Raw genomic sequence first — 27,975 nt, 5'->3', positions numbered from 1 at the left:
CTTACTTTGTTGTCCGTACATCGTGTACGTTGATGTAGTAGATTGTCCATGTTGATTCTGGGCACTCACATTGATCAAGGACAACTGGGAAACTTGACCCGTGGCGTTGTTGTTTGGTAAACTTGTCGAATAAACAACTTTTGTTTCTGGAACAATCTTTGAATGTCCCATTACTGGTGCTGCTGCTGATACTGCAACAACCGTAGAAACTGAAGCCTTTTGGTGTTGTTGCTGTAAATGTTGTGTTTGTTGTTGTTGTTGTTGTTGGACAACGACGGGTGAAGGAGCAACAGGTGATGGTGGTGGTACATCAATTGGGAAGCGAGTTGGCATCGCTACAACATAGGTATGATCTTGCAAGACTGCTTGTAAAACCTGTAAACGAACATCATTCGTGTTAACTGGGATTGGACGCACCTCTTCACCAATTAACTCATCATCTTGATCAACATGGGACGGCGATGAACGCTTTTGCTGATGTTGCTGATACTGTTGTAGTTGTTGCTGTGATTGTTGTTGTTGCTGATGATGTTGTTGCTGCTGTTGTTGTTGATGTTGCTGCTGCTGTTGGTGGTGTTGTTGCTGGTGTTGATGATGATGTTGCGTTAAAGTTGTTCCAATTGGAATTCTTGATGCCATCGTTGATGCTGAAGACTGCTGATGATGCAAATGATGTTGTTGCTGATTTACGATGGTGTCGTTTCTTTGAGGAGAAGATAACAAAGGTAAGGGAATACTTTCAATGTAAGTTATTGATGTGGAAACAGATGAAGTTTTAATTGATTGAGTTGAAGAGGAAACAGAAGGATTCATTGATTCATGTGTTTCACAACTAATTATAGGTTTTTTTGTTAGGGAATAAATACAAATCGAACAATACATAAAAGGAAGGATACAATAAAAATAAAAATAAATAAAATTAGTTAAGTCTGTCTTTTTCAATAAAAATCAAAAATGATGAAAGGACAAATTAACGAAAAGATATAAACTATAAAAGAAAAAAATAGAAAATTGATACAAATTTCCTCCAATTGTCATTTACACTCTTTTCACAAAAAAGTACATATTCCTTGCTTTGAAAAGAAAAGCAAAGCTTCCAAGAAATGTATATTTCAAATGCAAATGAAAAACACAACAGGAAGTTGAAGCAAAAGCCGGTTAGGTTATTTTCATACCAGCGGAGGAACAACACTTGGTTCGTATTAAACAATTCGTTATCTTTACATAGTCTGGGTGCAGAAAATCTGAAATTGCAGATTTAATTGTATGCCAGACCGCTTACATGTTTGCGTAGACTACTCTGATCGTTTTGAGATAATGGATTAAAATAAACTTTAAGGCCAGACAGCACGTTTTAATAAAGAATATTTTGTTTTAAATGTATGTGTTGGTTTAATTAAAAGAAAAGTGAAAACTGTTGATAACGGGTATCGCTCAATAAGGTAGAAACTAGATATTTATTGATCTTATCAGTTATTCGTTTGAGTATGATACCAATTTTTTGTTTAATGAACAACAACTACATTTGTACATGCCTGATTGCAAATTTATTTGCTTCAACTATTGAAAGCAAAAAAATCAGATTGCTATCATAATCTTCCTTCATTGATATGATAGAGGTACCTATCTTCGAAGCCATATTATCATATCCTGTTCATTTTGTTGATATGAAAAATAATTTTTCTGCAACGACAGTAAAAACAGTTTACATGGGTATATCTTCCGATTTAACATTCGTCAAATTTCTTAAGACCTGAATTTAAAGAACTAGGCCCTACTCTGTATTTCGTTCCGAAAGTCAATTCTAATCAAAAGTGCTTCCCGTTCCGATTTTGAATTGGTACTCTGCAAAACTTTCGAAATGGAAAAAAATATTATATTACTTAATACTATTCCAACATACGGATTAGTTTTTGGAATTCCGAATTATTTCTTCAAATCAAGTGACCTAAAGAAATAAAAAACGAGTTGGATAAGAAATTATTATAATAATTAGTTAAGAAGACAAATAGATTTGGTTGCACTTAAATGCAGATATAAATGAATAACGGATTGAACGGACAATAATTATTAAATTTTTGCAGGTTGGAATCCCATTTTTTTATGCAAATCTCTTCCATGAATTGCTCTGTATCAATTCGGTATACAAACACGCGAATTCTATCAACATCCCTATTATAAATTTTTTTTTTGGTAAATTTTAGCTTCAAGATTCTCTATAAATGAATTTTATTTGCTTAATTTGTTACTAACGCCAAGATTTACATTAAAAAAAGTAACATTTTGAGATATTTTTTTGTGCGTTCCGCTATCACATTTTTTGTAAAAACAAAATTTCCGTATTCGAATGCTTTTGCCATTCGCAAACCAGTTACGGGGTACAAAAATTCCACTTTCGGAATTCTCATTTCGCTTTAGAAATAGAGATTACCAAATATTCATATTAGAAATTTTTTACTTTCGGAACGAGACACACAGACACGGGCCGCTGAAGATCGAAGATAAAGGATGTGAAATCATTTACTTTTTAAATACGAGTATCTTATTCAGAAACTTGAACTGCAATAGTTATTTGAAAATGGACCTGTTTATTATCAAACTACATCAATGACCTCAAAAGTCAATAGGTCAGTGCCTTGTAATAGCCCGAGCCTTGGCGACAACTTTTTGCCATCGAAAGTCAAAGAATTTAGAATAAACTACAAAGTCCACTCCCGAAAGTAACTTAACATATTTTTGAGTAACTATTTTTAAGAAAATACTATTTTAATAAAATATTTTTTAGAAAACCTAAGAAGAATTTGATGTTTTTTTGATTTTTTTGTGTACTTACTTGACTTTATAGTACTCCGTTGTAGATTTCTTCGTTGATATTGTAGTATCATGATACTTCCTCTCTAATGAATGTGATCGACTATTGGGCGCACTATTACATAATCTTTGTTGCTGTTGCTGTTGTTGGTATTGCTGTTGCTGAACTCCATATATTGGATATTCTTTGGGCGATAAAATTAAATTCGATGTTGAGGCATGGTGTTGCTGCTGCTGCTGTTGTTGTTGTTGCACCGTTAGCTGTGCTGGTGGTGGCATATTGCTTGATTGATGAATTAATTTCGTTACCGCTGGTTGCGGTTGTTGCTGCTGTTGTTGTTGCTGCTGTTGCTGATGGAATCTTTGTTGATTATTAAAAGATTTTTGAGCCATACTTTGGAGTATTCTGGCCGATAGCTCATCAGTCATTTGGGTACCATTAACAATCATAATATCATCTGTGTGGAGGGGTGAATTCTTTTGGGTATTTTGTTGCTGTTGCGAATTACCAGAATTTTGTATGTAATTCCCGGATGAAGTCGACGATATATGGTAGATATTATTACCATCTGATTTAGCTCCATCGGTTGTTACAAATTGCTGCTGAGTTATATGCACTTGATGAGGTTGCTGGTATTGATGGTTATTATTTCCACCACCACCACCTCCTCCTCCACTACTCCCACTATTCGTTCGCACTTTCTGTGTGGTTGTAGTTATAATTGTCGGTGCCTGCTGCTGTTGTTGTTGCTGCTGTTGCTGTTGTTGCTGCTGCTGCTGAATAACCGTTCCATGAGCATTAACAAACTTTATTGTTCCCGAACTGTTGTTGCATGAATTTATCGAATTCAAAATCTGCTGATTAACCATTATACTATTCCCACTTGCATTATTCACCACTTTGTGATTCTGATTCTGTGACGAAGGAATGACAATATGATTTTGCATAACATACTTTGGATGTTTCGAAAGCTTCGTCGACAGGTGATGTTGCTGATGCACTCCACCGGCATTGTTGATTTTATTGCTTATTGTATAGGTCCCTGATGTTGGCACCGAGGAAGCATTAACGGAATGATTATGATGCAGTGTCGCCACTGAAACTGCACCACTACTATTCGTAATAGCATTGTTGTATTGTTTAATGATTTTCTGTGACTTGATGTGCTTCAGAGTCGTCTGTGGTACACCTCCTGATGACGAATTCTGGTGCTGACTTTGGTTAATATTGATTGTTTGAAAGTGTTGCTGATTTGCGCCACCACTTGGCTGCTGCTGAATGAATGTTTTCACACCCTGCTGCTGTTGTTGAGTGCTGATTATCTTATGTTGTTGCAACTTCATCGATTGACCAGTGGATTTCTTAATTAGATTTGTCTTTCCACCGCCAATGCCAGTGTTGCCAGTTGTAACAATATTGTGAACGTACTTTTGTTGCATTACCATTTGTCCGCTGTTGGACATATGTTGCTGTTGTTGCTGCTGCTGTGGCGAGTGCTGTGGGGCAACCAAAGTCTGAACTCTGGTGACCATTTGTACATTTCGTGGCATAGTCACTTTCTGTACAACTTGCTGCTGGGATTGGCCCTGCTGTTGGCTACCAATAACAGTTTGTCTTCCAGCAGAGGTAAGCACATGGTGCTGTTGTTGCTGAGATGACTGATTTCCTTGCTTAATGGAAATATTGTTTGTCTTGTAAGCAGTCATCTTTTGTAGAGTTGTCGTTTGTCCCTTCGATGTTGTTATATACGGTAGACTCTTTGCGTTGACAAAGTTTATTGTCTGCTGATGATGCTGTTGTTGTGTCAACTGACTAGCCCCTGTCGATTGGACGCCTCCAGTTCCAGCTGAATTTCCCTGCTTCGACATGACAGTCAGATTGTTGAAGAGTACTTTAGATGTACCATTATTTCCACCAACAGTTCCACCACTTCCGTTAGTGGTGGTCACATTCCCCATGGAATCTATAATCATATTGCCAGTTGGTCCACCGGCAGTAACAATTTTGATTATTTGCTGATTTAGTACATCGTTCGTTGTTGATATCATGACATTTCCGTTGCCATTGCCTCCACTGCCAGATGCATTGTTTCCACCTGTGTTTTGTGCATGCTCGAGATACTCTTCACTCACAATCAACTGTTGTGCTCCTGCTGATCCTCCAGATTGAGATGATTGTTGTTGATGATGATGTTGCTGTTGGTTAAGCTGATTCATTTGCTGTTGTTGCTGCTGTTGTTGTTGCTGCTGTTGTTGTTGATTATAGGCAAGAGTTTGTAAATTTGTTGTAACAACTTGATGATGTTTAAGTTGTTGCTGTTGTTGTTGAATGGTGGTGGAAGATGGTGAATGTATCGACGATGAGGACGATGATGATATCGTACGCTGATGTCGACGCATTAGTGGATTGTTATTGCTACTATTGATATTATTACCATTGTTATTATTGTTTGTTGTTTCGGTAATAATATTGCCAACATTGCCATCATTGACATCGTAAAATTCATAAAATTGTTGTAGATTTGACTTGTTATTGGTTAAAGTTGTTGTTGTGCCTGAACCAGCAATAACTGATGTCTTTTCTACAACAATTATACCCGACGATTGTAATGGCATTGCAAAAAGCTAATTTTGTTTGTAAACTCTTGGCATTTGTTTTTAAAAAAAATGCCTTAATATCTCTCGAAGAAGTTGACAAAAGAAAATCAATTTCTTTCGTGTTTTCTCTCGAGAATCTTAAATTGTTTTTTTTTTTTCGGGATTTCTTGTGCAAGATTTTTTTTTCTTTTTTTTAATTTTATTTTTTCACTTTTTTTTTGTATTTTCTATAATTTCCTTTGGAAGTTCATTTTTTAATGTTTTTTTTTTTGAAATTTTTATAAATTTTTTTATCTTTCAACTATTTTTTTTTTTTTGATTATGTTAATTTTTACACTTAACTGTTATCATTTGGGTTTATCGGTAACAGTAACGCTGATGGAGGGCCCCCAAAATCATGGGGGCTATGTTTATAGCTATCAATAGAATTTTTCGTTTCTGTTGACATTACATTATAAGCCATTACATCTGATAACATTACTGTTTTTGAAAAACAACGAAAAGTTCAAAATTAAATGTTTAATTTAATTTTATTATTTTTTATTGAAGATGTTTCATGAGACTTTTTTTTGTGTTTGTTTTGGGTTTAGAGTTGTCTCCGAAAGTTTTTATGTTTCATTCCTCTTTAAGTTTTTTAGTTCATCTAGAAAGAAAAGAAAATTAAATTTAAATTAGATATTGTTTTAAATTAATTAATTAATTATTTTAAAAGTAATTGTTTACTAAATGATATTGGAGGAAATAAAACAAACAAATCTAATTTAGGATTACAAAAAAACAGCCTAGAACTAGAAGTTTCGCAAAAATTGAATCTAAACATACATAAGATTTTCGAGATAATCGGCTCGAATTCCATTCGTATCGGAAATTTGCTACGATTCCCGAAAAAACCATCACGGAATCCGATCGTAATGGAAAACTTCATACAAATCGCTACTACGATCGGATTTTGTGATTGTTTTTTCGGTAATCGTAAAAAATTTCCGATACGAATGGAATTCGTGATAAGGCCGACTCTGAGTGACGAAATGAATCAAGAATATCAAAGCAAGCATTTGCCAAGATGCTGTAGAAGAAATAATAGAATTCACAAAACCCCACCGGAAAAGTCACAATTAGATTCCGAATGTGCTCTAACAAACTAAAGGCCCAACTTAACGGAAGTTGAACGATCGACGCATATGCGCATTATAGCAAGTTCCATATCACTGTCTGTTTAAGCTTAATCGCAAATGCCATTTTGAAATAAGTTCATGCGAACTTATGCCTATTATTGTTGGGCCTTAAAGAATAGGTTGTCTTCCAAAAGACAGCAAGTACATTTTGGTTAAGCATGAATCATTAATTTACATAGTTTTTTCGGAAACAATGCTAAGCATTTGGAGACCCTTTCTGCCAGCTAGCGAACGGCAGACTATAGGTACATTAAAGTCAAATTCCTAAAAAGGACTCGTACTCAATTTCATAAGAATGCTTGGTACTTCCTCAAGATTTTAGGGACTGTTGCAGAGAGGTGCTCTAATGTTAGTAATTGCGTTGACGTATTGGGAATAACCAAGTGAGCGGTGCTTTTCCAACAATTTTATCAGGGGCTATAAATCGACAAAACCCTTCGAGCTAATTAATGACTTGGTATTAAACGTTTCAAATATTTGGGTTTAGAAATTGGAACCAGCGACACATCTCCATACATCCTTTGTGAAAGGGTACTATTTCGAAGCAAACTCGTTATTGAATATGCAACCTACAACTAGGGGATTTGTGAAAAATCGATTAAATAACTGCGAAAGCGTAAAGGTTTTCAATGTTTCATCATACACATCGAAACAGCTATGGGAATGCATTTTCCAAAGTACAAGGCAATTTTGAAAACCAACAACTGACCATAGAGAGGTCAATCTATATAGACGAAAACTATGTGTGGAGGTGTGGTATTTTTTAACCTTTTTTGATGCATTCTTCAGTTCCGAGACGAAGTTACAGATTGTATGAATTGCATATTTTATGCTTATATAAAAAGTTTTAGACGTGTATGAGGTGACGGATCCCACACCCTTTTTGTGTAAGCTTTTTTTTACTTCGCAAATACATCATTATTGTACATACATGGTGCAATATTATTCTCAATGGAATATTGATTTCTTACTTAAAATTGTCTACAAGCTGATTGTGTATTACAGCAGCAGAGATAAAAATATTACTTCAAATTAAAACCTCAAAGATCCAAAAAAAAACGTACTCTATGATAATTGGCATATACATAGGTAGGGAGATTTGAAAGTCAATTTTAAATAAAAAATTGGGGAGAAAAAGCAAATACAATTTTAGAGAAGCAAAAAAAAGCTCATCTAAACCCTTTCAGTTTTTAATCCCTTAGATTTGTGTGTACAAATTTTACATAGTGGAAGGCAAAAAAAAAAAAAAGAATCGACACGTCCCATGCATGTACCATGACTTGGTTTATGGAACGAGTATAATTTCCCCATACAAATTAGTTAATAACAGCAACAACAACAACAACAAATCCATCAAATAATTCTTTATAATACACATAATATTTTTAGAAGGGTGCTGTGCTTAAGCTTAAGCTAGAGAGCAGAGTACCTACTCTAGCAGCTAGCTACACATGCAGGCATTATAAACATTCATTAATTTTTTTATTTATTTATGTTTTTATGTGTACCTACTACAGTAAAATGTAATCAAAAGGCAGCAAGCAAAAAATAAAGCGAGTAACAGAGAGATGCAGATAATCAATAAAAAACTGAATTCAAAGCAATTATTTTATAAAGTTGTTTTTTTTTATTATTTTTATTTATTTTTTGTTCTACATCATCCATATGTGTATAGAAGAAGAAGAAGTACAGGAGTGTGTTTTGTGTTCTCTCTAAAAACTAGGAGAAGAGAAGTGAAAATAATAATCAGCAAAGAAAAAGTGGTACAAGTCCCAGATCTTTTTCTGTATGCGCATGTTCGATAAAGACGAATAAAATAATAAAAAAAACTTATAGAAGAAGAAAAAAATGAGAAGAAAATGCATTTTGCACAAAAGATACAGAAAATTGAAAGAAAATTATTTTTTTTTTGCCAACGTTAGATGTATAAGATGGACAATTCAAGTATACAACACAAAGGCGATAGAGCCAATATACAGACTTGAAGTTAGATAGAAAATTTTTTGTGCTTAATTCGTATAGTTTAACATAACTGAGATGTGGTTGATCAAAAGCAAAACGAATCCAATTGAAAATTTCAAACCAAGAAACAACGAAAAACAAGAAGAAAAAGTCTCCAAAGGCTAACAGAAAAATAATTGCAAACGAGGAAAGATTTGCTGATGCAGAAAATCAAAAGAAGCAAGCACAAGAAAAATATCTATAGATAGTTTAAGTTGTAGTTGTTGGGTTTTAAGTGTTGTTTCTTAGTTGTTGTTGTTGTTGTAAAGAAAATCGACCAACAAAAACAGGTTGAACAACATTGCAAAGTTAACGTCCGACAAAGAAATATACAGAAGGAAGTTTCAGCAGCGCTCTTGGAGTGCTGTCGCTGGCTGTGGTCTGTCGTGATGTGTGCTCAGCTCAGAGGTCTGGTGCTTGTTGGTACCTACTAGTCGTTGTTACATTATTACGTCACCAGTGAAAATATACCTATTATATTTTGTGGATTTAATATAATTATTTTAAATCATTTTCAAAAAATATTATTATGAGTGTTCCCTGTCTGACCTAAAAAAAAATCATAAATCCATCAAATCTTTTAGAACTAGAGTGAAATCAATAAAAAAGAATAGATAGATTGGTGCGATACACACTAAGAAAAAATTAAAACAAAAAATTGGATAAATAAAAAGAGAAACACAAATCGTGAAGATTTATGAGCAAAGCAAAATCGGAAGAAGAAATAAGGAACAAAAATAACACAAAAATTTGTGCGAAAAACTATGACAAGAGGAAAACTTCAGTCATGCGTGCCAGCCACGAATAAAATTGTTGTTTCATTTTTTCTTTTACCTTTATTGACATTCACAAAACTATACGATTTGATAGATGAGATTGGATTTTTTTTTTTCTTAATTACTTCAGGCTAAGAAAAAATGGAATTAGAATTGATAGTCGCCACAACTTAGCATTGAAAATTTAAAGTAATAATTTTTTGGACGACTTTACAAAAACCAAAAACTTTTGAAACATGACGTGTTGCTTCTACATGTAAAGCATGTCTGTTAGAATTATCATTTCTAGTAAACACTGCAAAACTTCATAATGAAGAATGAAGTGTTTAGAATATTGACGATGACGTCAGTAGATAAGAAAAATAAAGGAATTTAGAGTATGACTGACAATTTTGGGTCGAAGACTTTGGTTACTTCATCTTTTTTTTTTTAACTCAAACCCTGATCTTCGGCCTGAAATTCAAGATTTTGACTTCAAAAATGCAAGTTTTTTTTCAAAATAATTTTGCTACACACTATGCAACTTCGTAAAGATTAAATTTGAACATTCGCAAACAAGTCACTTAACTTTACTATGAAAATAATGTCGAAGCATTCTTAAAAACGGTTTGGTTTGGCAATTGGAAGATATCTGACTGATCTGCCCAAGGAATAATTTGAGTGCCGGAGAACATTGCTCTCAAAATGAGAAACTTTACTCTTTTTTTTAAATTAAATTACCAAACAACTTAATTTTAAACTTCAGTCACAGAATGCTGAAATGGTTGCTAGCTATTTATTCAAGATTACTGAAATGGATCCTACAAGTATGCAATAAATTTTATCTGTGCAAGTTTTCAAGTAATCGGTGCAAATCAATTTCATTAAAATCCACTCCAAGTACGCAAAAATATTTGTGATGGTTTACTATATCGTCATGATAGAAAACATTTATAAGAATAATCTTGTTCCAACAAAAGCTCTAGGCACTAAAAGATATCGTTTATTCTCCACGTCCTCTAAAGAATAGGAAAGAAACCCTTAAAAACGTAAGGTGCGTTCTTCAATTTCCGCTGCGGAGGAGAAGATCTCTTAATTTTTTTGTTCCTTTACGAACGTATAAGGCAATCAAAATCTAACAACACATATCATGCCTATGAGCAGGAGCACACCTCTGTAACTCAAAAAAAAAAATAATAGAATTCTATAGAACATTCTAAAAGTGCATCTTCAATCAAATAAAAATTTATTTAGATGAAAACGAAAATAAGAAAAAAAAAATAGAATCTTCTAACCTCAACTATTTAGTATTGCGCCTTTGCAAAGATACCGTCATGCGTAGTTTTTGTTATTATTTTAGTTTTTTTTTTGCTTTTGCTTATCCATCTGAATTGCAAATATAACAATATCATAACACAAAATGGTTGTGCGCCCAGAGTTTCAAAGCTTAAATGTGTGTGAGCTGTAAAAACGACAACAGCAATACAAAACATTCAGATTATCTACGAGAAAAAAACAGAATACAGAATAAAATGGCCAAAAAAAATAAGTAAAAACTTTATATTTTCATTACTCCAACAACAACAAAAAGGCGAAAAATAAAAACAGTGTACTGAACATGACCAAAGAGTACGAAAGTCGTCGTCGTTGTTGTCGATGCACACAGTGCATTCACTCTAGGTATACCTACTACATGAGTTTACGAAAAAAACGAATAAAAAAGTATGCACGTATACAAAAATATACACGAAAGCAACAGCAAATATAATGCAGCAGCAGCAAAGGCAAAGGCAACGTCAACGACAACGAATAGCATTGGACACAAATTTGAATAAAGTTCATAGCGCAAAAACCGACCACGACATAAGTGCAATGCACAAAGGCTAGGCTAGGCTACCACCAAAAGGCTAGAAAAGCACCAACATTTTTATTTTTCATGGTACCTACTACACTATTCGTTCGTTCGTTCGTTCGTTCCTACTGTCCAAACTATATATTCATATAGATGCATGTAAGCAAGTACACTATACAAAACAGAAAGAGGAGAAAATAATATAGATTGGGACGACTTCGGAGGGATCAATTCTTTAGGAAGTGTTCTTTTGTGCTAACGATTGCCAAGTAACTGCGCGTAAAATAGCTTTTTCCATTGTTTTAGTAAACAATGCCTATAAAAAAAAATATAAAATAAAACATTTTTAAGGGTATGTCTGCTGAATCCAATAGTCGTCGTCGCCTATATACACAATCACATCACACAGCATAGTACAGCACACCCCTTCATCATTCTTTATCGTCATCATTATGTAACCTCGGACTCTGGCGTGTTGTAAAGAAATTTTTGCTTTTTGCCTTTTGCTTTTATTTGTATTCCTATTCATTTTTAAATTAAATGCCAAAGCCGCCAAAAAAATAAAACTACCGCCACCACCGCCGCGCTCAAGCAAATACAACAACGAACATACAAATCGAATAAAAAATACCCCAAAAGAATCCCCCATCAGAAACATCAGCTAGAGAGAACAAATATCATAGAGGAAATAGGAGGAGGTACAACTTTACTGAGGCTGATGGCTGACGCTTTGGATTGGAATATAAAAGACGAGTTTTCGTGACATACTGGCGAGTTTTAAGTTTATGTGTATACAGCAATCATGTTTCCGGTTCTTGTATTATTTGAAAAACGAAAGTTTTTTTGAATTGATTTGTTGTTTAGCACGAAGAATATGAAATCACAGAGTAAGATGCGCAAAGCAAAGGCTCTTGTATGATGATTTTTGTTAAACAAAGTTCCCACTTTATTAATGTGTATTAGAATAGAATTTTGTTTTGTTAAAGAAATTTTAAAAAATTTCGGTTTTCAAAGTTACAAGAAACAATTCAGCCCAAAACTCTTCTAAAATATTTCTCATTTTTCGAAAACAAACATCGAAAATGAAATGTTTTTATTGAAATTTTTTTCTGAAATGTATCTTGTTTTTATTTTATCTATTTCTTTTTCTTCCAATAAATACATTTCAATATTCCGAATTCTCCAAAATCAAATATTTTGTAACACTTAAAGGCTGTTGTACACCAAAATTGTCATGCGATAAAATAACAGTGCCGACAGAAATTTTGTATGAAACAATTCCACACCTGAACGCCGAAGTCCCGGGACGGATTTTTTTTAATACAAAAACGTTGGGGTAGCGTTTTTTTTTTTTTGGTCGCGTCGATCAGGCAGACTTTTTGTAGGTCGGACAGCCTTAAAACAACGTTTTAGAAACTCTTTTCTGATACTTTCTTTGTTTTAGATGATATTCTGAAACTGTTTTGAAATCTAAACTAAATTGATAGAAATCGATTTACAAAGCAGTGGGAACACTGTTTTATTATTCTAATTAAAATTTGATCAATTGTTATACGAATCAAACAAGAACAATCACGATTATTTTTATTTAATTTCTGGTCTATACAATTCTCGCGCCCACCACATTTTTGTGTATGGTTATTTTGAATTAAGGTGACTCTTGTTGTTGATGATGTGTCGTCTTGCCAAATAACATTTCATTGTATCACTTATAAAATTATAAAAATCGAAAAAATAGAGGTATAAATTGAGGTAGGTGCAAAGCATTAAAAAAGAAGCATCATCACATTTATTTGAGTGACTAATTGACAATGATTATCTAACTGAAAAAGTCCATTAATAAAAGAAAGAAAAATAAAAAGGAAATTGTGTATGACAATCTTATCAGCATTTATATTTGTACATACACAAAACGTTTGTCGGTCACAATAGTTTATGGTTTTTCAGCATATTGAGTACCTACTCATTGAAATGAATAGAAAATCTCTTATCAGCTTTAAACTTGTTAAACATAAAAATATCAACCAAATGAGCCAAATCAAATGAGTTTCCGTAATGACGGTAGAATTCAGAATGATTTCTTAAACAAAATCGTCAAATGATTTCTAAATGATATTTTGTAATTTTTTTTTATTGCAAAAATCGTCTAGTCAGGCGATTACAAACTTGCCCTTTGTTTCTGTATTTATATTTCATTTGTATGAATCTACAATTTTTTGCGTAGAAAAATTACATTTTACACACTTCACGTGAAAACAAAAACATTTGTTTTTAACAAGTGTTCAAAGGAAATAAATTAAATATTTAATGCATACAAAGTTGCACTAAGTATCCAAGTCAAAGATCATGTTCGTTCTATTTATAATATTTTAAGCTTTTTTTAAAACAAACCTGATGCTCGCTGGTTGTAGTTTAATTGTGTTTTTATTTTATACAATTGCATTTGAAATACGAGAAAAATTTAATTAATTCTCGATGACAGTATAATTGCTGCAGACTAGTCTCGAAAGAGTATATTGAATAAAAATGTTATTTAACGATGATGAACCAATTTCTGTTTTGTCTGGTCTTTTATTTTATTTGTTTTATTTATTAAAACTGATTGTTAAGTGGATTGATCACAAACACTCCTTATACAGTTGACTAATTATTATTTAGAGAGACCATAAATACTCCCTTACAAATAGTTTTCCTTTCATAGCAAATCGATTTAACGACAATGTGTTGCACAAATGGAGAGCTAAAGGATTTTATACATTTTAGTTGGTGTTCTTCAAAAGTATGACACATTTTAGTTGGTGTTCTTCAAAAGTATGACTAATTACAGCTATTTGTTGTTTGAATATTGATAAAATTATTTGATAGATGTAATCAAAATGTACAAATTTGAACGAGCTTCCTTACAAATAGAAAGTACAATTTTGAAATTAGGACAAGCTAACAACATTTTTAAAGTGGTCTGAGTCATAATATCACCTCACCATTCACAACTTTCGATTGTTATTCGATTTAAGTCTTTGCTTAAACATTGCTTTGCACTGTCAAATTGGCTAACGATTTAAGACTTAAGGTTAAAATATACTACGAGAAGAAGAAAAATCGTCATACCATAAGCGCTAAAAAATTCAATAGCAAATATGTTATTTATCAGTCAGGAATGAAAACTCCCGAGGAAATGTGTTCAAGTACAGATTACAATGTCTTTCACACATTCGAATAGATAACACATTTGAAAGTTTTCACGAGGATTTTCTAATTTGTTTTACCGAACAAGCAAGCACAAAATGTCCTGTTCAAAATATTTCAGCCAGCTTCAACAGCGAACGAGAACTTAATACAAAGGCAGTTAGTAAGAACCATCGCCCACTATGACCAGAAGATAATTGACAAAAGAAACACATCCGAGATAATTCTGGCTCCTCGAAAGGTTCGGTCATCCAAGATATTGGAGGAAGGCCTGGCGTCCTGGCGTTATCTTGTCCCTGAAACTTTACCTAGCCTACAGAAAAATAAATATCATTTTTGAAAGTATTGACAGCAGACGGACTATTACCAAGTCAATAGCATTGTGAGAACTTAAACCTCCCAACCATAGAAATCTGCGGACATGTTTAAATAAGGTTTAAACTTACTAACTTACTATAAATTAAATAAAGTAACGAAGTGGATTTTGTTATTTCCAGATTTCTAAACAATTATGTTCTTAACTTTAAAAAATTATATTAGCTTGGGGACTTATACTTAATTTAGGAACAACTTGCATGTGTGAAGGTGCCCTTAATAAAAAATCTATTCCAAGATAGAAAAAAAATGTACTAGAATGTTAATGATTATCAATTTTTGACATTCCATCATCGAGAATTTGTTTATTATAATGTTGGTATGTACACAGGTAAACCCATATTAAACTGTTTTTATAGTTATTTTTTTTTTTTTTTCTTTTAATTATCATCATCACTTAAAAAAGATAATCTAGAACTTTCTAGTATTGTGAGCAGCAAAAAGAAACAGAAAACGAAAAATTAATTAATTAACGAAGGCTAGACGTGGCGACGATGACGATATAGCAACCAAAACCAATTTCATTTAACATTTTGCTTGTTCGTTGCTAGATTTTTTTAGTTTTTCTTATTTAATAAAATAAATCGTGTTCATCGATCGGTCTCGCAGTCCGGGGGTATTATCACCTCATTTATAATAGTTTGGTAGTGCTGCTGTTTCGATTCAATAGGCACTATCGAATCGACTTGAATGAATCCCCCAGAATCTCTTTTTACACAGAGACATCATCATCAGAGCGATGAGCACAGGCAATAAACTTAGTTAAAGGCACTATGTTTACCGACTCGACTGACTATATTGCAACACACACACAAAAAATCTATACTTTTTTGTCTGTTAAATAAAAATAGTTCATACCTACAACAAAAATTAAGAAATAAAATATTGGATAAAAGTGAGTGCAGAGACAGATCCAAGACCAAGTGAGTTTGGGGGCATAATCAGGGAACAGGCTCTAAACTACGAGCGAGTACATGTATACCAGAGACCAGGCTACAGCAGTAGCAACGAGTGCAAATCAAAGCGCAACCAAATAAAATCCCCCCAGATGAAAATATACAGACAAGTAGTAGAAAAAAAAAATAATATACAGATAAATAAAAAAATCTCGAGAGCAAAATAAACCAAGCAAGAAGCACAAATTGCAGCAAAGCAAAAGCAAAAAAAAAGCAACGCAAAAATCCAATAGAAGAAATTTTGTGATATAAAAAAAAATAAAAAAAAAAGTGAGGTTATACAAAAATGAAACAAAAAAAAAAAAAGAGTTAAAAGGAAAAAGAAAAAACAAGAACTAGAGGTATATTCGCGCACATGCCAAATTTATCTTCTTTCAAGCTAGTGAAAAAGAGATAGATTGATAAAAATGAGTAGACAGAATATACCTCAACTACAAGTGAATGAAAAAGCCATATAAAAATCAAGACAAAATCATATACATCTACTCTCTTCTATCTTCTATTCTTTTCATCTAAATTTTGTGCAGCCAACTTCACACCAAAGGAATTTCTTTAATGCGGAATAAACGAGAAAATGCGAAAATAAGAAGAAAAAAAAAATACACACACCAAAGATAGAAGAAACTTACAATTATAGACCATCTCTTTCTAGCCCATCCAACAGAGTACACATAATTACAAACTTCAAATTTTAAAAATGGCTGCCACTTTTCTATACGTATAAAAATAACATGTACGTACACGAATTTATGATTGTATTCTTTCCATGCGCAAGCAACATTTCCATGTATTACACAACTACATACAAATCGAAACTATATTTTTTTTTCTTCGTTCAGAATTTTTTTCCCCACATTAAATATGGCGACGAGAAAAATAAAAATGGCTACAATACAAAATTTTTATATGAAAAATCGCGCAAAACATCAATTCTAAGCAAATATTTCACAAATAAACTATCTCAAATGGATGCTTAATCGATTACCTACAAGAAAATGCTAACTTAAATGCCTCAATAGCGCCACTTTGCAGAAAATGTGCGAAAAAATATGTCAAAAACCATTCCAATGGAAAACTTTGAAAAAAATCGCAAAAACTCAATAAATTAGGGAAATTCAAAGTTCAATTTGTATTTAATGACGATGGGAAAACGTTTATTAAGATCATCATTAAATTTTATAGGATTCCTCAGGCAGGAAGCTTCCTAAAAAATGAACGTCCCAAAAACGTATTTGTTTTTTATTTCCAACCAATTCCACTTGTAAAACGAACTTAGCAAAAGGAAAACTTATAATTTAAATATTACTTACATTTAGATCAACCAAAAAGCCACCGTTAGTGGGAAAGTTAAAATATTCACAAGGAAAAGAAAAAACTTCCCAGAAAATTCCACAATTTTCTTCACTCAAAAAAATTTATTATAATTTTTTTTTTTTTTTTGTATTTTTTAATTATATTTTCGATGAAATTTTGTATTTATTTTATTTCGAAATTGACGTTGTAGTGTGTTGCAAAACGTTGACGTAGAAGAGAACTTTTTTTTTTTTTGGTTTGATTTGAGAATAGAAACACCCGCGACAAAGTCTGCACTAAGAAAATGATGATGGAAAAAAAAAACTTAGTTGGGTTTGGGTACCAACAGCACAAATCAAATATATGAGAAAGAGAGTACAGAATTTTTTGTAAGGAAAAAATGTCAACAAATTTAATTTGGGTTTTTTATGGTTTTTCACTTTTGATTTTAACAAAATTCAATATTCACTTGAGAATAGCTTTAATTTACTATAGTTTGTATAATTTTTCAAAATATTTTTATTGAATTCTACCAGAGTAATTCAAAGTTGAAAAATCTCGACCATTTTCCCAAGTGCCTACAAATTCAATAAATGGCGGCCATTGGAGTGTGTTATTTTTTTTTCTTGACGATGATGGAGATCACCAATACAGCAAATCCAATTAAAAAATATATACATTAACGAAAGTATACATCGTTGAGTTGAGTTTTTTTTTTTTTTTTATTTCAAGTATTGAAAAGAGATAGTTGAAGTATGTGAGTGAGGAGAGGTGGTAGATAAGTTATATGGTATGAATGAGAGTGGAAATGAGAAAGAATGTATGAGTTGGTTTGATGTTTTATCTCTTTCAGATGGAGTGTTGGTGAATGCAAGAAAAAAAATTGAACGAAAAAGAACGAAACTATGGCAAAATGTTGACATCCGCTGTGGGATGTGTTGGTAGAGTTTGGTAAAAATATTTAAAATTTCAAATGTAGGTGGCACTTGTGTATATTTAAAGTTAGGTTCACACTAGGTTGATTGTTTGTTCCAAATCAACCAAATTAAAGGTCTGTTTGGGTAGGGGAGAGTGGGGCAATTTTGAACACGGGGCACATTTGAACACTGCATATAAAGTTTTAGTATATCAATCTTTTTTAGAAGTATTACGATATTTGAACCCGTCAACACGATATCCATAAATGTCAATGATTTTCCATCGTTATCTCGGCTGACTTTCAGATTTATAGGTTTAAGGTGATTTTTATAGTGGTTTTGCATTGTTTCAGTTTTTTAGTTGTAAGAGTTTAAAAAAAATTGGTACGTGATTTCAAAACGCAATACAATTTTTGTTAATGGTTAATGAATTTTAAACTAATTGACGGTGAATTTTTGAATGAATATATTAATGTTAAATATTTATTCAACATTTTATGTCGTTGACACAGTTGGGGCAGTTTTGAACAAGTATTGTGGGGCACTTTTGAACATGTTCAAAACCGCCCGAGTAGTTTGTATCAGACATTTTAAGGACACTTGAATGTGTTTTATTTAATAAATTTGTTTTATTTAAAAAATAATGAAACTAGCATTTGTGAGCAAAATAAAAGAAAAAATGGGAATATGTACAACATTATTGAGGATTTAAAAAAATGCCTGAATTCTTCAAGTTCTGCTAGACTGTTCTCGATGAGGACTCGATTATATACCGCTTAAGCGTTATAGAAATTAAAGTCAAGCTACCTACACCAATTAATGCTCCTGGTACATGAAGAACATCCGCTTTGTTAACATTTGGATTTAATGTCTAGAAATATATCTATATATATTGAAAATAAATCTATTTTACTCTGAGAAGCATAAATGGTATGAATACCATTTTTCTAAGATATATTTTAAATGAATTTTTTTTGGTTTTTGTTTTTCTTTTGAACTTATAAATGTGATAAACTGATAACTATAATTTAAATTTTAATGTTATTTTTTTCTGAGTTTTTATTATTTGTTGGTTAATTGAATATGATATAATAATCAATTTGGAGTTTTTGTATGTTCTTATTAAAAAACTAATAAAAAGTTAAGTATTATTTATTCATTACAACGAAATTAATACTGATGTTCAAAACTGCCCCTTCCATGTTCAAAACTGCCCCATACATGGGGCACTTTTGAACATAAGACCTAATATTGGTTTAAAATTAAAATTAAATATAAATAATATGCGAAAATAACCAGATATAATTTAAAATCGAAGTTCAATATCACTGCTTCATATAAGTAAACTTAACAGATCAATAAATCGAATAAATATCTTTCTAGCAGTTGCGAAAGCAAAAAGTGTTCAAAACTGCCCCACTCTCCCCTACTGTCTAAAACATAAATATTTCTATTTATGTCAAAAATAACGTACAAAACTACACCATTGAAGAGTACCCAAACAGGAATTGGGCTGAAAATGTTGAAAAAAGTAGAAATATTTCTGTTTTAAGCCTGATACGCTGCTCGCGCTAAATTTTAGCTCCCATACAAATTATCGAAAATTTTTAGCCAAGCTAAAATGGATCCCATACAAATTATCGATAACTTGTATGGGAATTTTATCTCAGCTAAAATTTAGCGCGAGCAGCGTACCAGGCTTTAGGCAGTTTCCAAACAGACCTTAAATCTCGACTGAAAAGGTAAAGTATCTTATGTCAATTTTAATGATTTTTCAGGAGAGCAAAAAAAAAAAAACACTTCAAAGCTGCCTCCCAACAAATTCTTTCAAGTGTAGATTTAATTGTATAAAACATTTAGATGTCAAATTTTATGATCTTTTTTATTAAATTTATTTCAAAAAGATACTAGGGGTATTCACGATCCAATGTAACGAAAAGGTGTAAAATTGCTAAATTATTTGTCTACTACTACAACTTAAACAGACAAATTTTGCACCATTGTATTTTATTTTTGCACTAGGGTTAGGGTATAGCAAAAGTGCAAAAGTGTAAAAAAAAATTAAAGTCTGTATATTTGGCTGTTTAAGTTTAAGGAAACGTTACACTTTTGCAACGCTACAAGACCATTTGCATAGAATCGTGGATTCCCTTGTTTTTAATATTTCTCCCATTATAAGGAAAAATATGACTTAAAAGCTGCGTTCCTTTGGAAATATTTATCTACTTTTTAGTACTTAAAGCTGCTTTGAACTACTTTTTCAGTATAGCAAAGTAGTTCAAAGTAGTTTTAAGTACTAAAAAGTAGATAAATATTTCCAAAGGAACGCAGCTAAAGATAGTTTGGCTTTTCTATAAATTGTATTTTGTATTAATTTCCAAAATCTTAAGTTGACATAAGATGATTTGCCTTTTCACACTCTTTCGGAATTTTTAAAAAAGGATGACTTTTTGTTTCTGCTTGCACCCGCGAAAATATCTTAAGTCCACATAAGATAATTTAAGATTTCACAATAATAAAAAAAAAGTCTTATAACCCAATATAATCTTAAGTCTACCTTAGGTTTTGAATTTATGTGTCTTTTGAAAATAAGATGAAATTGTTTTGTGCATAAAAAAGCAAAGGGGTGAGATAGAAAGATGCCGACAAGACAGAAAACTGTAGGCCTTTAGGATGGCACTGAGGTTCAACGTGTTGTTATGATTTGTCGTTGTTAAGCTGCGTCCACATTATGTTGATTTGTGATAATCAACATGACGTAACATGACATTTCACTAACATTCAATATGAAAAATTGTACGTCCACATTTAAATGAGAGTGTGGATGAGTAGCAAGTTGGTCAACAATTAAAAAAAAGTGTTGATCGACATAAGCTGCGTTCCTTTGGGAAAATGTATCTACTGCAGTGCTAAAAATCAATTTTACCACCGAATTCAGAAGATAAAAGTTGCTGAACCACGGATTAAATATTTGTACAACTGGCCCTTAGTTGTTTTTTCAAATCTGGTTCATGAATTCTAATTATTTATTAAAATTCTAAAATGTATAGTTATAATTTTTTCAGTCATAGTTTGGCACTTACAAATCTGCAAAAAAAGTGGTAAGCAAAATGAATAAATGCAGATTATTAGTTTTTTTTTTCTCATACTCATAGTCATACTCCATCTCTTGTCTTTCTCTCTACCGACGACGTACAAAATCCATCTGTTTAATAAAAATGAACCCAATAGAAAACAGGGATTAAGGTGTTGTTTTTGTTTTATGTGTAAAATTGATCCAGATCCACATGAATAATAAAACACGGTTTATAATGCGTATAGAGGTAATCTTTTAAGAGAACCTTCTTCAACGCGCTTGACGCTAAAACTCATCGTGCTATGGGAAAATTGAAATTTCACAAGTTACACACCTTCAATCAAACTCTCTTTAACGTTGTTAAGAAGTGTTACAACTTCAGAACGATTTTCGAAAGTGAAATAAGAAGAAAAATTCGAAAGACTTAACAGTTTTTTAACATAATTATAGAAGAACTTATTAGATTTGTTTTGTAAGGCCTAAAAAATATTTAAAGGTTTGATGGTTATTAAAAAAGATTTATACATAGATCGCATTCTAACAGATGGGACTTTTATGTGTCTATTATTTATTTAACCAAGCAAAATACGTTGATTTTATATTATTTTTTTTTATTATATCTCAGTTTTTTCAATCTTCTAATGAAGAACTATGGCAAGGTGAAAATATAATGCTCTGTATGGTGAAGCAGAGGATACCGAGTTCATCGAATCCTAGCGTAAATAAAAACATAAATGTGAAACTATAAGAAAAATTAATGAATAAACAAGAATATCATACATTATTTCAGTTATCTAATTGAAAAATAAGGAATTTGTTTTTATTGTTTTATCTATCGAAATATCCTTTATTTTAGCTCCATTAAGAAGCTATAAGAACATTAAAATTTAGCTTCTGTAGTACCCAAAATGTTAGTTCAATGAGATTAAGGATTGATAGTATAACTTTTTTATTCAAAGAGCTGACACAGCAGATTTTTTGCGTGATAAGTAATCAATTTAGATTTGCAAGTTACAATAAAGCGAAATATTAACGAAACCCAATTAAAGAATTAGAACTTCAAAACAAAAATGTTCCACATACGCCACAGTGGATGTTCTAATATCTTTAGTTTTATTGTTGCAAATCGTAAAATTGAACTTTTTAAAATAAATAAGCATATTTATTCAATTTTAAAGTTCAACTGAATTAAAAAAAAAAAAAATAATAGTTATACATAGTATGTTTAGTATTTTATTTATTTAACACAAAATAAACGTTATTCTCTCGAAACCAAACAAATAATCTTTTCAAAAAACATAAATTAAAATTAAAAAAAAAAAACATTTACATATTTATTTACACATACTCGTATACTTAACTTTACTTATCTTATCACTACTACTATCTAAAACAAAACATTCAATTTATGTTTACAGTATTCTGATACATAGACGCAATTGCAGGATCTTCTGTTTCATAAATAACCAAAACATCTCGAAACTTATCAAGCAATTGTAACAATTGCCATCGCCTTAAATTCTCAAAGTACATTATCTCTTCTAAATGATGTTCGCTTTTAAAATAACCCGCCTGATATAACTTTACCATAAGCGATAAATCATCTACATTAGCCGATGCTGGGATGCGTTGTATTGCATTGCGATCTTGTATTTGGAATACATTAAGTAAATCTTTGATTTTTTCTTCATCTTCAATGGAATCTATACTATCACAATTGTCAGTGCTCATTGATGCTGTCATACTGAAAAGGGAACATTTAACTTCTTTTTTTAATGAAAACTTATCTAATTTACTTACCTAAAATTCGATTTATGACTTGAACTTGGCTGAGCAGCAATATTATCAGATACTGTCGATCCAGCGGCAGAATATCTATCTTCTGTTATTGAACGTCCACTGATATTCGGTACTGGAAGGGGTTGACTGGACATACTCAACATGGAACCATCATTTCTAAGAAAAAAAAAAATCGAATTAAGATAAAATTCATTGGCCCTTAGTAATAGACCCGAATTTAGCGAAGGTTCGATTTAAATAAAAAATAAAACATACATCTCACTTTTAAATAAAAAAAGAGCTTTGATTTTAAAATCGTCTTGGTTATAGCTGAACTGCATCTTAGCCAATTCTAAGTTTAGAAGTTAGTTGTATAATTTATTACCATTAACACAGGTCGACAAACAAACAAAATTTTTTGTGCTTGGGTTTAATTTGCTCTTTTGGTTTCATGGTCCAACCAAAATAATAGATAATCACCCTTTCCTCTCCTAAGATTTGCTTTTGTAGTATTGGGACCAAAAATACAATTTTCATATCCTGTCAGCCTACCTCGAGTTTTATGAGCTATAGTCCAAAAACCGTGCATTGTACAAAAAAAAAACTGTAAAAGCTATAAAATGTAGATGATTTAAAGCTCTAAGTTTTTGCTGAAGCACTCTATTCGACTTTTTTTAAGAAATTAGGTCAAACTTTTACGATTTTTTTTAGGCTGCATTATCAGTCATCAAACCAAAACCCATACTTTTGACTTTGACTATCAATATCTTAACAACGAATAACCTTACAGAAAATTCAAGGATACACTTTAAAACTTCATTCAATTCTCTACAGAGAAATTAAGCTTACTTTGTTAAAAATGTATTCTTACACTTGATATCAATTTAGAAAAGCTATCAAAATAGCCATTTTTACGGTTTTTTAGAAAATGTGCAGCTATTTTATAAGTATGGGTGATAAGACTAAACTGAGGCTTAATATACCTGAAATTAATATGCAAAGTTTCAGACTTATTCATCAAGCAGTTTTTCTGAATATGTTTTATAAATGAAAATAGCATTAAAATGAAGAAAAAGATTTAGTTGAATATACTGGAAATTGCTCTGCTGACTACAAAAGAAAATAAAAAAAAAAATGTGTTCCAGATGAGTATCAATATATCTAACATAATTTCTAAGTCACAACCCAAGCACAAATTTCGTGTTGATCTGTGTAATAAATTTTTTGTTACAATCAATTTTTGCTAAATTCTGGTTTATTACTAAAAGCCATTCTTTTTAAAAATTTTTTTTTTGAAACTCACAAATCATCATCGCTCGTTTGCCCCAGACTACTACGTGGAATCTCATCATCCAACACTTCATCAATATCCTGTTCCGTATCATCATCTCGTCTAATCACATCGTTATTGAAATCAATCGAACGATTGTCACAGTCTGTCATGTCACTTGGCATAAATTGCACATAAGTATGCAGCTGCATCAATAAATGATGTTGCAACATCCACAAAACCATTTGAGCTAATATTCTCTGACGAGCTGTTTGCTGTAGAGGTGTTGTCAAGTGTCCAATCGATGTGGGTAAGGAAAAATCACTAATCACCTCGAATAGAGACATTCCCGAGAAACGAGCTGCAAATTTCTCAACCAAATGTGACTTTGTGTGGAGAGGAGCATCGGGAGCTATAACGTAGACGTTAGTTTCACAAAGAGGATAAATAATTGTGGCTTTTGCCCAATAGACAAGATGCCCAACCAACTTGTTAACATGATCGATATGTAAATCCGCATCTGATGCCATATTTTGCAAGCTCTTTAAAGGATTATAGACTTCAAAGAACTGTAAAAGCATACTGGCACCAGAAGGCGGTACACAGTCTAAAAGCTCAGCAAAATCAACGAGCAACAACATTCCATGATATGGTTTTAGAGATTTCAAACATTTATCAATTGCCTCTGGCTCAACAATACAACCTTTTTTATGACTCTGATGAGCTTTCTGTGGCAAACAGAAACTCAATGTAAGTGAATTATTCAAAGTTGTATTTAAAAGACCCGTTGTACAAAGATCCTGATGTACTGCCCGAATTGCTTGAGCTAGACTAGACTTTTCTAAAATCATATCAAAAGCAGACAAATCACGTTCGCTACCAACGCCACTGTCTAATTCCATCATATTGGCAACTTCATCATGAGTTTTAATCATGTCACTTATCTCCTCGGAGAGATAACCTACGCGTTGTTCTTCCATTTTCAAAGCTAAGCCTAATTTCTTACTCAATTGATAATAACTTTTGACAATGGAAAATGATGCTTGCGCATGCAAAGCAAAGACTATATTTATTAAAATCAAGTGTCTTTCAGTCGATGAAGACTTACGAAACTCTTTACGTTGCATTAAAGTTGGATGACTTACAAAACGCACATCGTTTACTTTGAGTTCGAATTTCTGATTGCACAATTCAGATTTGACGGCAAAAAGTGTTGATAACACTTCATCGGTAAAGCCAGTTAGATGACCTTTTGTTATATTGGAAGCATGTTGTGGTGGTTTTTGTAGAATATCGTCTGAGGTGTTTATTGCATAGGGATTGCGTTTTTTATTTTTGTTTATTACACCAATATCTGATTCGATACGATAAGGATATCGAAAGAGTAAGCGATCACCTTTGCTATCGGAATTGACGATAATGACGGCAAGAGGATTTACTTCCATGGTTGTATTTTATTAAATTATTATTTCTTACATGTACTTGGTTTTTATATAATTTAAATTTAATCTTTAAAAAAGAAATTTTAACTTTTTTAATTACATTTTTGCTCCACACAGATTTGATAACATAACATGAAACTTCAAAAATTGACGTTTACATGATGACATTTTGTTAAGGGGCAAACACAAGTTTTAGTAAACGTGTCCCATGAAGAGATATGTAAGGGCTAGTTGTGAAATGATTTAAACCACGGTTTAACAATTTTAATTTTATGAAATTGACATAATGGTTGATGTTAATTTCTCGTTCACGATTTATCTGGCTGATTTTTGACTTTTTTTTTTACAGTGAACTAGTGGTTCCTATAGAACAGATTTAGGGCCATTTTTTTCAATCTGAGTTGAACATAACTTGAGAATTTTTATATTAAAAATTCTCAAGTTATGTTCAACTCCGAGTGAAAAAAATGGCCCTTAAAATATTAAATGTGAATAAAAATGTTTTCAGTTCAGTTTGAACAACACTTTTTTAAATCACTGTACTGAAAATAATCATTTTCCACATGTAATAAAAGCATGTATTAAAAACTCTAGAGTGAACGTATTGTTGAGATATGACACTTGTTATAAATTTACTTTGCGATTTATTCAACTCAGTAACAAATGATTTACTTTATTTTTGTTGTCAATAATTTTCTTTTTAAAATTACTTCTCAAATATCTTCTTTATAGAACAGATTGTTTTTTTTTTTTAATGCCTGGTACGCTGCTCGCGCTAAATTTTAGCCGAGATAAAATTACCATACAAGCTATCGATAACTTGTATGGGATCCATTTTAGCTCAGATAAAATTTTTCGATAATTTGTATGGGAGCTAAAATTTAGCGCGAGCAGCGTACCAGGCTTAACTGTAAAAAAACCTTTATATAATTCTTTTACCTGATATTATTTTACTTAACCAAGAGAAGTTAACTCGTATGTCAGATTTAGGAAGAGATTTTTTTTTGTTTTACTTCACCGATTTCGGGGAATTAGCTGTGGATCAACTCTGATTCAAGTATGCATTTGGCTTTTTTAACCTTTATAAACCTTTCTGAACTAATTGTATAAATGGCGATACAAAATTTATAATTATCAATTGATAGTTGATAAAAATTAAATTTCAGTATTTTATTACTTATAGCAAACCTCACAAGTTATGAGAACCTCACAAAGTGAGCTGAATTTGATTTTGCGAGGTTTTTTCGTCACAAAAACTTTCGAATTTGTGATCTGCTCTGAAGGAGGTCACAACTCAAAAGTTGGATTGTTGCTAGTAATCCTCACAAAATCAAGTTATGATCACCTTGTGAGGTTTTTGTGACTTGTGAGATTTGCCAAAATATGGAGACAAATTAACTATAAGTTTTGAAAACAGAGAATGGTTCCAACCGTTATTAATTGAAACCCTAATTAACAAAACTAATCAGTTTTCTCATAAATTAGGTTTTTTTCGTTAACGAAATTTTGTATGGAAAATTTCGTTTCGCTAAAGCTGCGTAAAGTTAAATAAAAGTTAAATAACAGACTAAGTATATGAAAACGAATACAAATCTGCTATTACGAGTTAATAATCGCGATCTGAGAGGATACAAATTATTAAACCATGGGTTAAATACATTTTACAACTAAACCAACGATTTACAAAAATATTTGGAGAGATGTTCTTTAATTTTTTTATTTCAACACTATGAACACGGCAACATCGAACAGATCCATGAATGAGATGACAGATGACATTTTGAATTTTTGACATTTCAATTTCAAGTGTGGTTTGGTAAAAAGAAATTCCATTTCGGCATCTGCTCGAATTTTTCTTTTAAATTACCCAAAATCCCAATAAATTATATTCAAAATGGACAAAGGCAGTGCTGCTTTACTTAAAAAACTTCAATCCGAACTTGAATCCTACCAAACAGGCCAAAAAAGTAAGTTCCTTCATACCCATTCCAAATATGCCCATATCTATGATCAAATCCATACCTTTCTAGCATTCATGAAATTAGCCAAACAACGAACAATTCTCGAAGGTCAATTAAATGAAAACAAATGGGTACTTGATGAACTCAATATTCTTGGACCCGATAACAAAGTATACAAATTGTACGGTCCGGTTCTTGTTAAACAAGATCTTGAAGAATCCCGTCAAAATGTTGGCAAACGTATTGAATACATTTCCAAGGAATTAAAATCATCCAACAAAACTTTAGAGACTATGGAAAAGGATATTGCAAAACATCGTGAAAATGTACAGAAGCTACAACAACAATATCAAGTTGCTGTTGCAATGAAATAAATGTCGCATTTTCTATTTAATGTAAAACATGTTCTTTTTTTTCTTTTCACTATTTTTTCATTCAAATGTATTCATAATTTATTGTTAAGAATGTTTTTGTGAGTAGCAAAGAAAAAACACTCCTAATAAACATCTTTAATAAAAAGAAATTCCA

The 27,975-nt window shown here is 31.9% G+C and overlaps 3 protein-coding genes across 3 annotated transcripts in view; 1 reads left to right on the top strand and 2 right to left on the bottom strand.

Annotated features, from left to right (window-relative positions):
* The window catches only part of LOC129920139 (uncharacterized), a 28,816-nt gene extending 11,189 nt beyond the window's left edge, over positions 1-17,627 (bottom strand). The window contains exons 1-3 of the mRNA XM_056001352.1: positions 17,020-17,627; positions 2,834-6,052; positions 6-703 (exon numbers count right to left, since the gene is read on the bottom strand). Of these exons, the coding sequence (XP_055857327.1) occupies positions 6-703; positions 2,834-5,427 (3,292 nt within the window). The 5' untranslated portion in view covers positions 5,428-6,052; positions 17,020-17,627. The remainder of the gene's footprint in view (positions 1-5; positions 704-2,833; positions 6,053-17,019) is intronic.
* Positions 17,628-22,320: 4,693 nt separating this feature from the next.
* On the bottom strand, positions 22,321-25,639 carry LOC129919470 (GATOR complex protein NPRL3). The gene is made up of 3 exons (XM_056000353.1): positions 24,078-25,639; positions 22,796-22,951; positions 22,321-22,739 (listed from the first exon to the last, which is right to left on the bottom strand). The coding sequence occupies exons 1-3, from the start codon at positions 25,487-25,489 to the stop codon at positions 22,397-22,399; spliced, it is 1,911 nt and encodes a 636-aa protein (XP_055856328.1). The 5' UTR covers positions 25,490-25,639; the 3' UTR covers positions 22,321-22,396.
* A 1,634-nt stretch (positions 25,640-27,273) lies between these two features.
* On the top strand, positions 27,274-27,970 carry LOC129918890 (probable prefoldin subunit 6). The gene is made up of 2 exons (XM_055999639.1): positions 27,274-27,453; positions 27,517-27,970. The coding sequence occupies exons 1-2, from the start codon at positions 27,381-27,383 to the stop codon at positions 27,819-27,821; spliced, it is 378 nt and encodes a 125-aa protein (XP_055855614.1). The 5' UTR covers positions 27,274-27,380; the 3' UTR covers positions 27,822-27,970.
* The last annotated feature ends 5 nt before the right edge of the window (positions 27,971-27,975 follow it).

The sequence above is a fragment of the Episyrphus balteatus genome, chromosome 4 (assembly GCF_945859705.1).
Source record: "Episyrphus balteatus chromosome 4, idEpiBalt1.1, whole genome shotgun sequence".
Classification (NCBI taxonomy): domain Eukaryota; kingdom Metazoa; phylum Arthropoda; class Insecta; order Diptera; family Syrphidae; genus Episyrphus; species Episyrphus balteatus.
This window is presented reverse-complemented; position numbering and strand designations above follow the sequence as displayed.

What these genes read in the sequence shown, in the direction of transcription:
- LOC129919470 (XM_056000353.1), bottom strand. Translation starts at nt 25,489, where the DNA reads ATGGAAGTAAATCCTCTTGCCGTCATTATCGTCAATTCCGATAGCAAA. An exon ending in CAAACGAGCGATGATGATTT is followed by an intron (nt 22,952 to 24,077) that starts GTGAGTTTCAAA and finishes TTTTTTTCTTAG; the next exon opens with AAATGATGGTTCCATGTTGA. An exon ending in AGTCATAAATCGAATTTTAG is followed by an intron (nt 22,740 to 22,795) that starts GTAAGTAAATTA and finishes TTCCCTTTTCAG; the next exon opens with TATGACAGCATCAATGAGCA.
- LOC129918890 (XM_055999639.1), top strand. Translation starts at nt 27,381, where the DNA reads ATGGACAAAGGCAGTGCTGCTTTACTTAAAAAACTTCAATCCGAACTT. An exon ending in CTACCAAACAGGCCAAAAAA is followed by an intron (nt 27,454 to 27,516) that starts GTAAGTTCCTTC and finishes ATACCTTTCTAG; the next exon opens with CATTCATGAAATTAGCCAAA.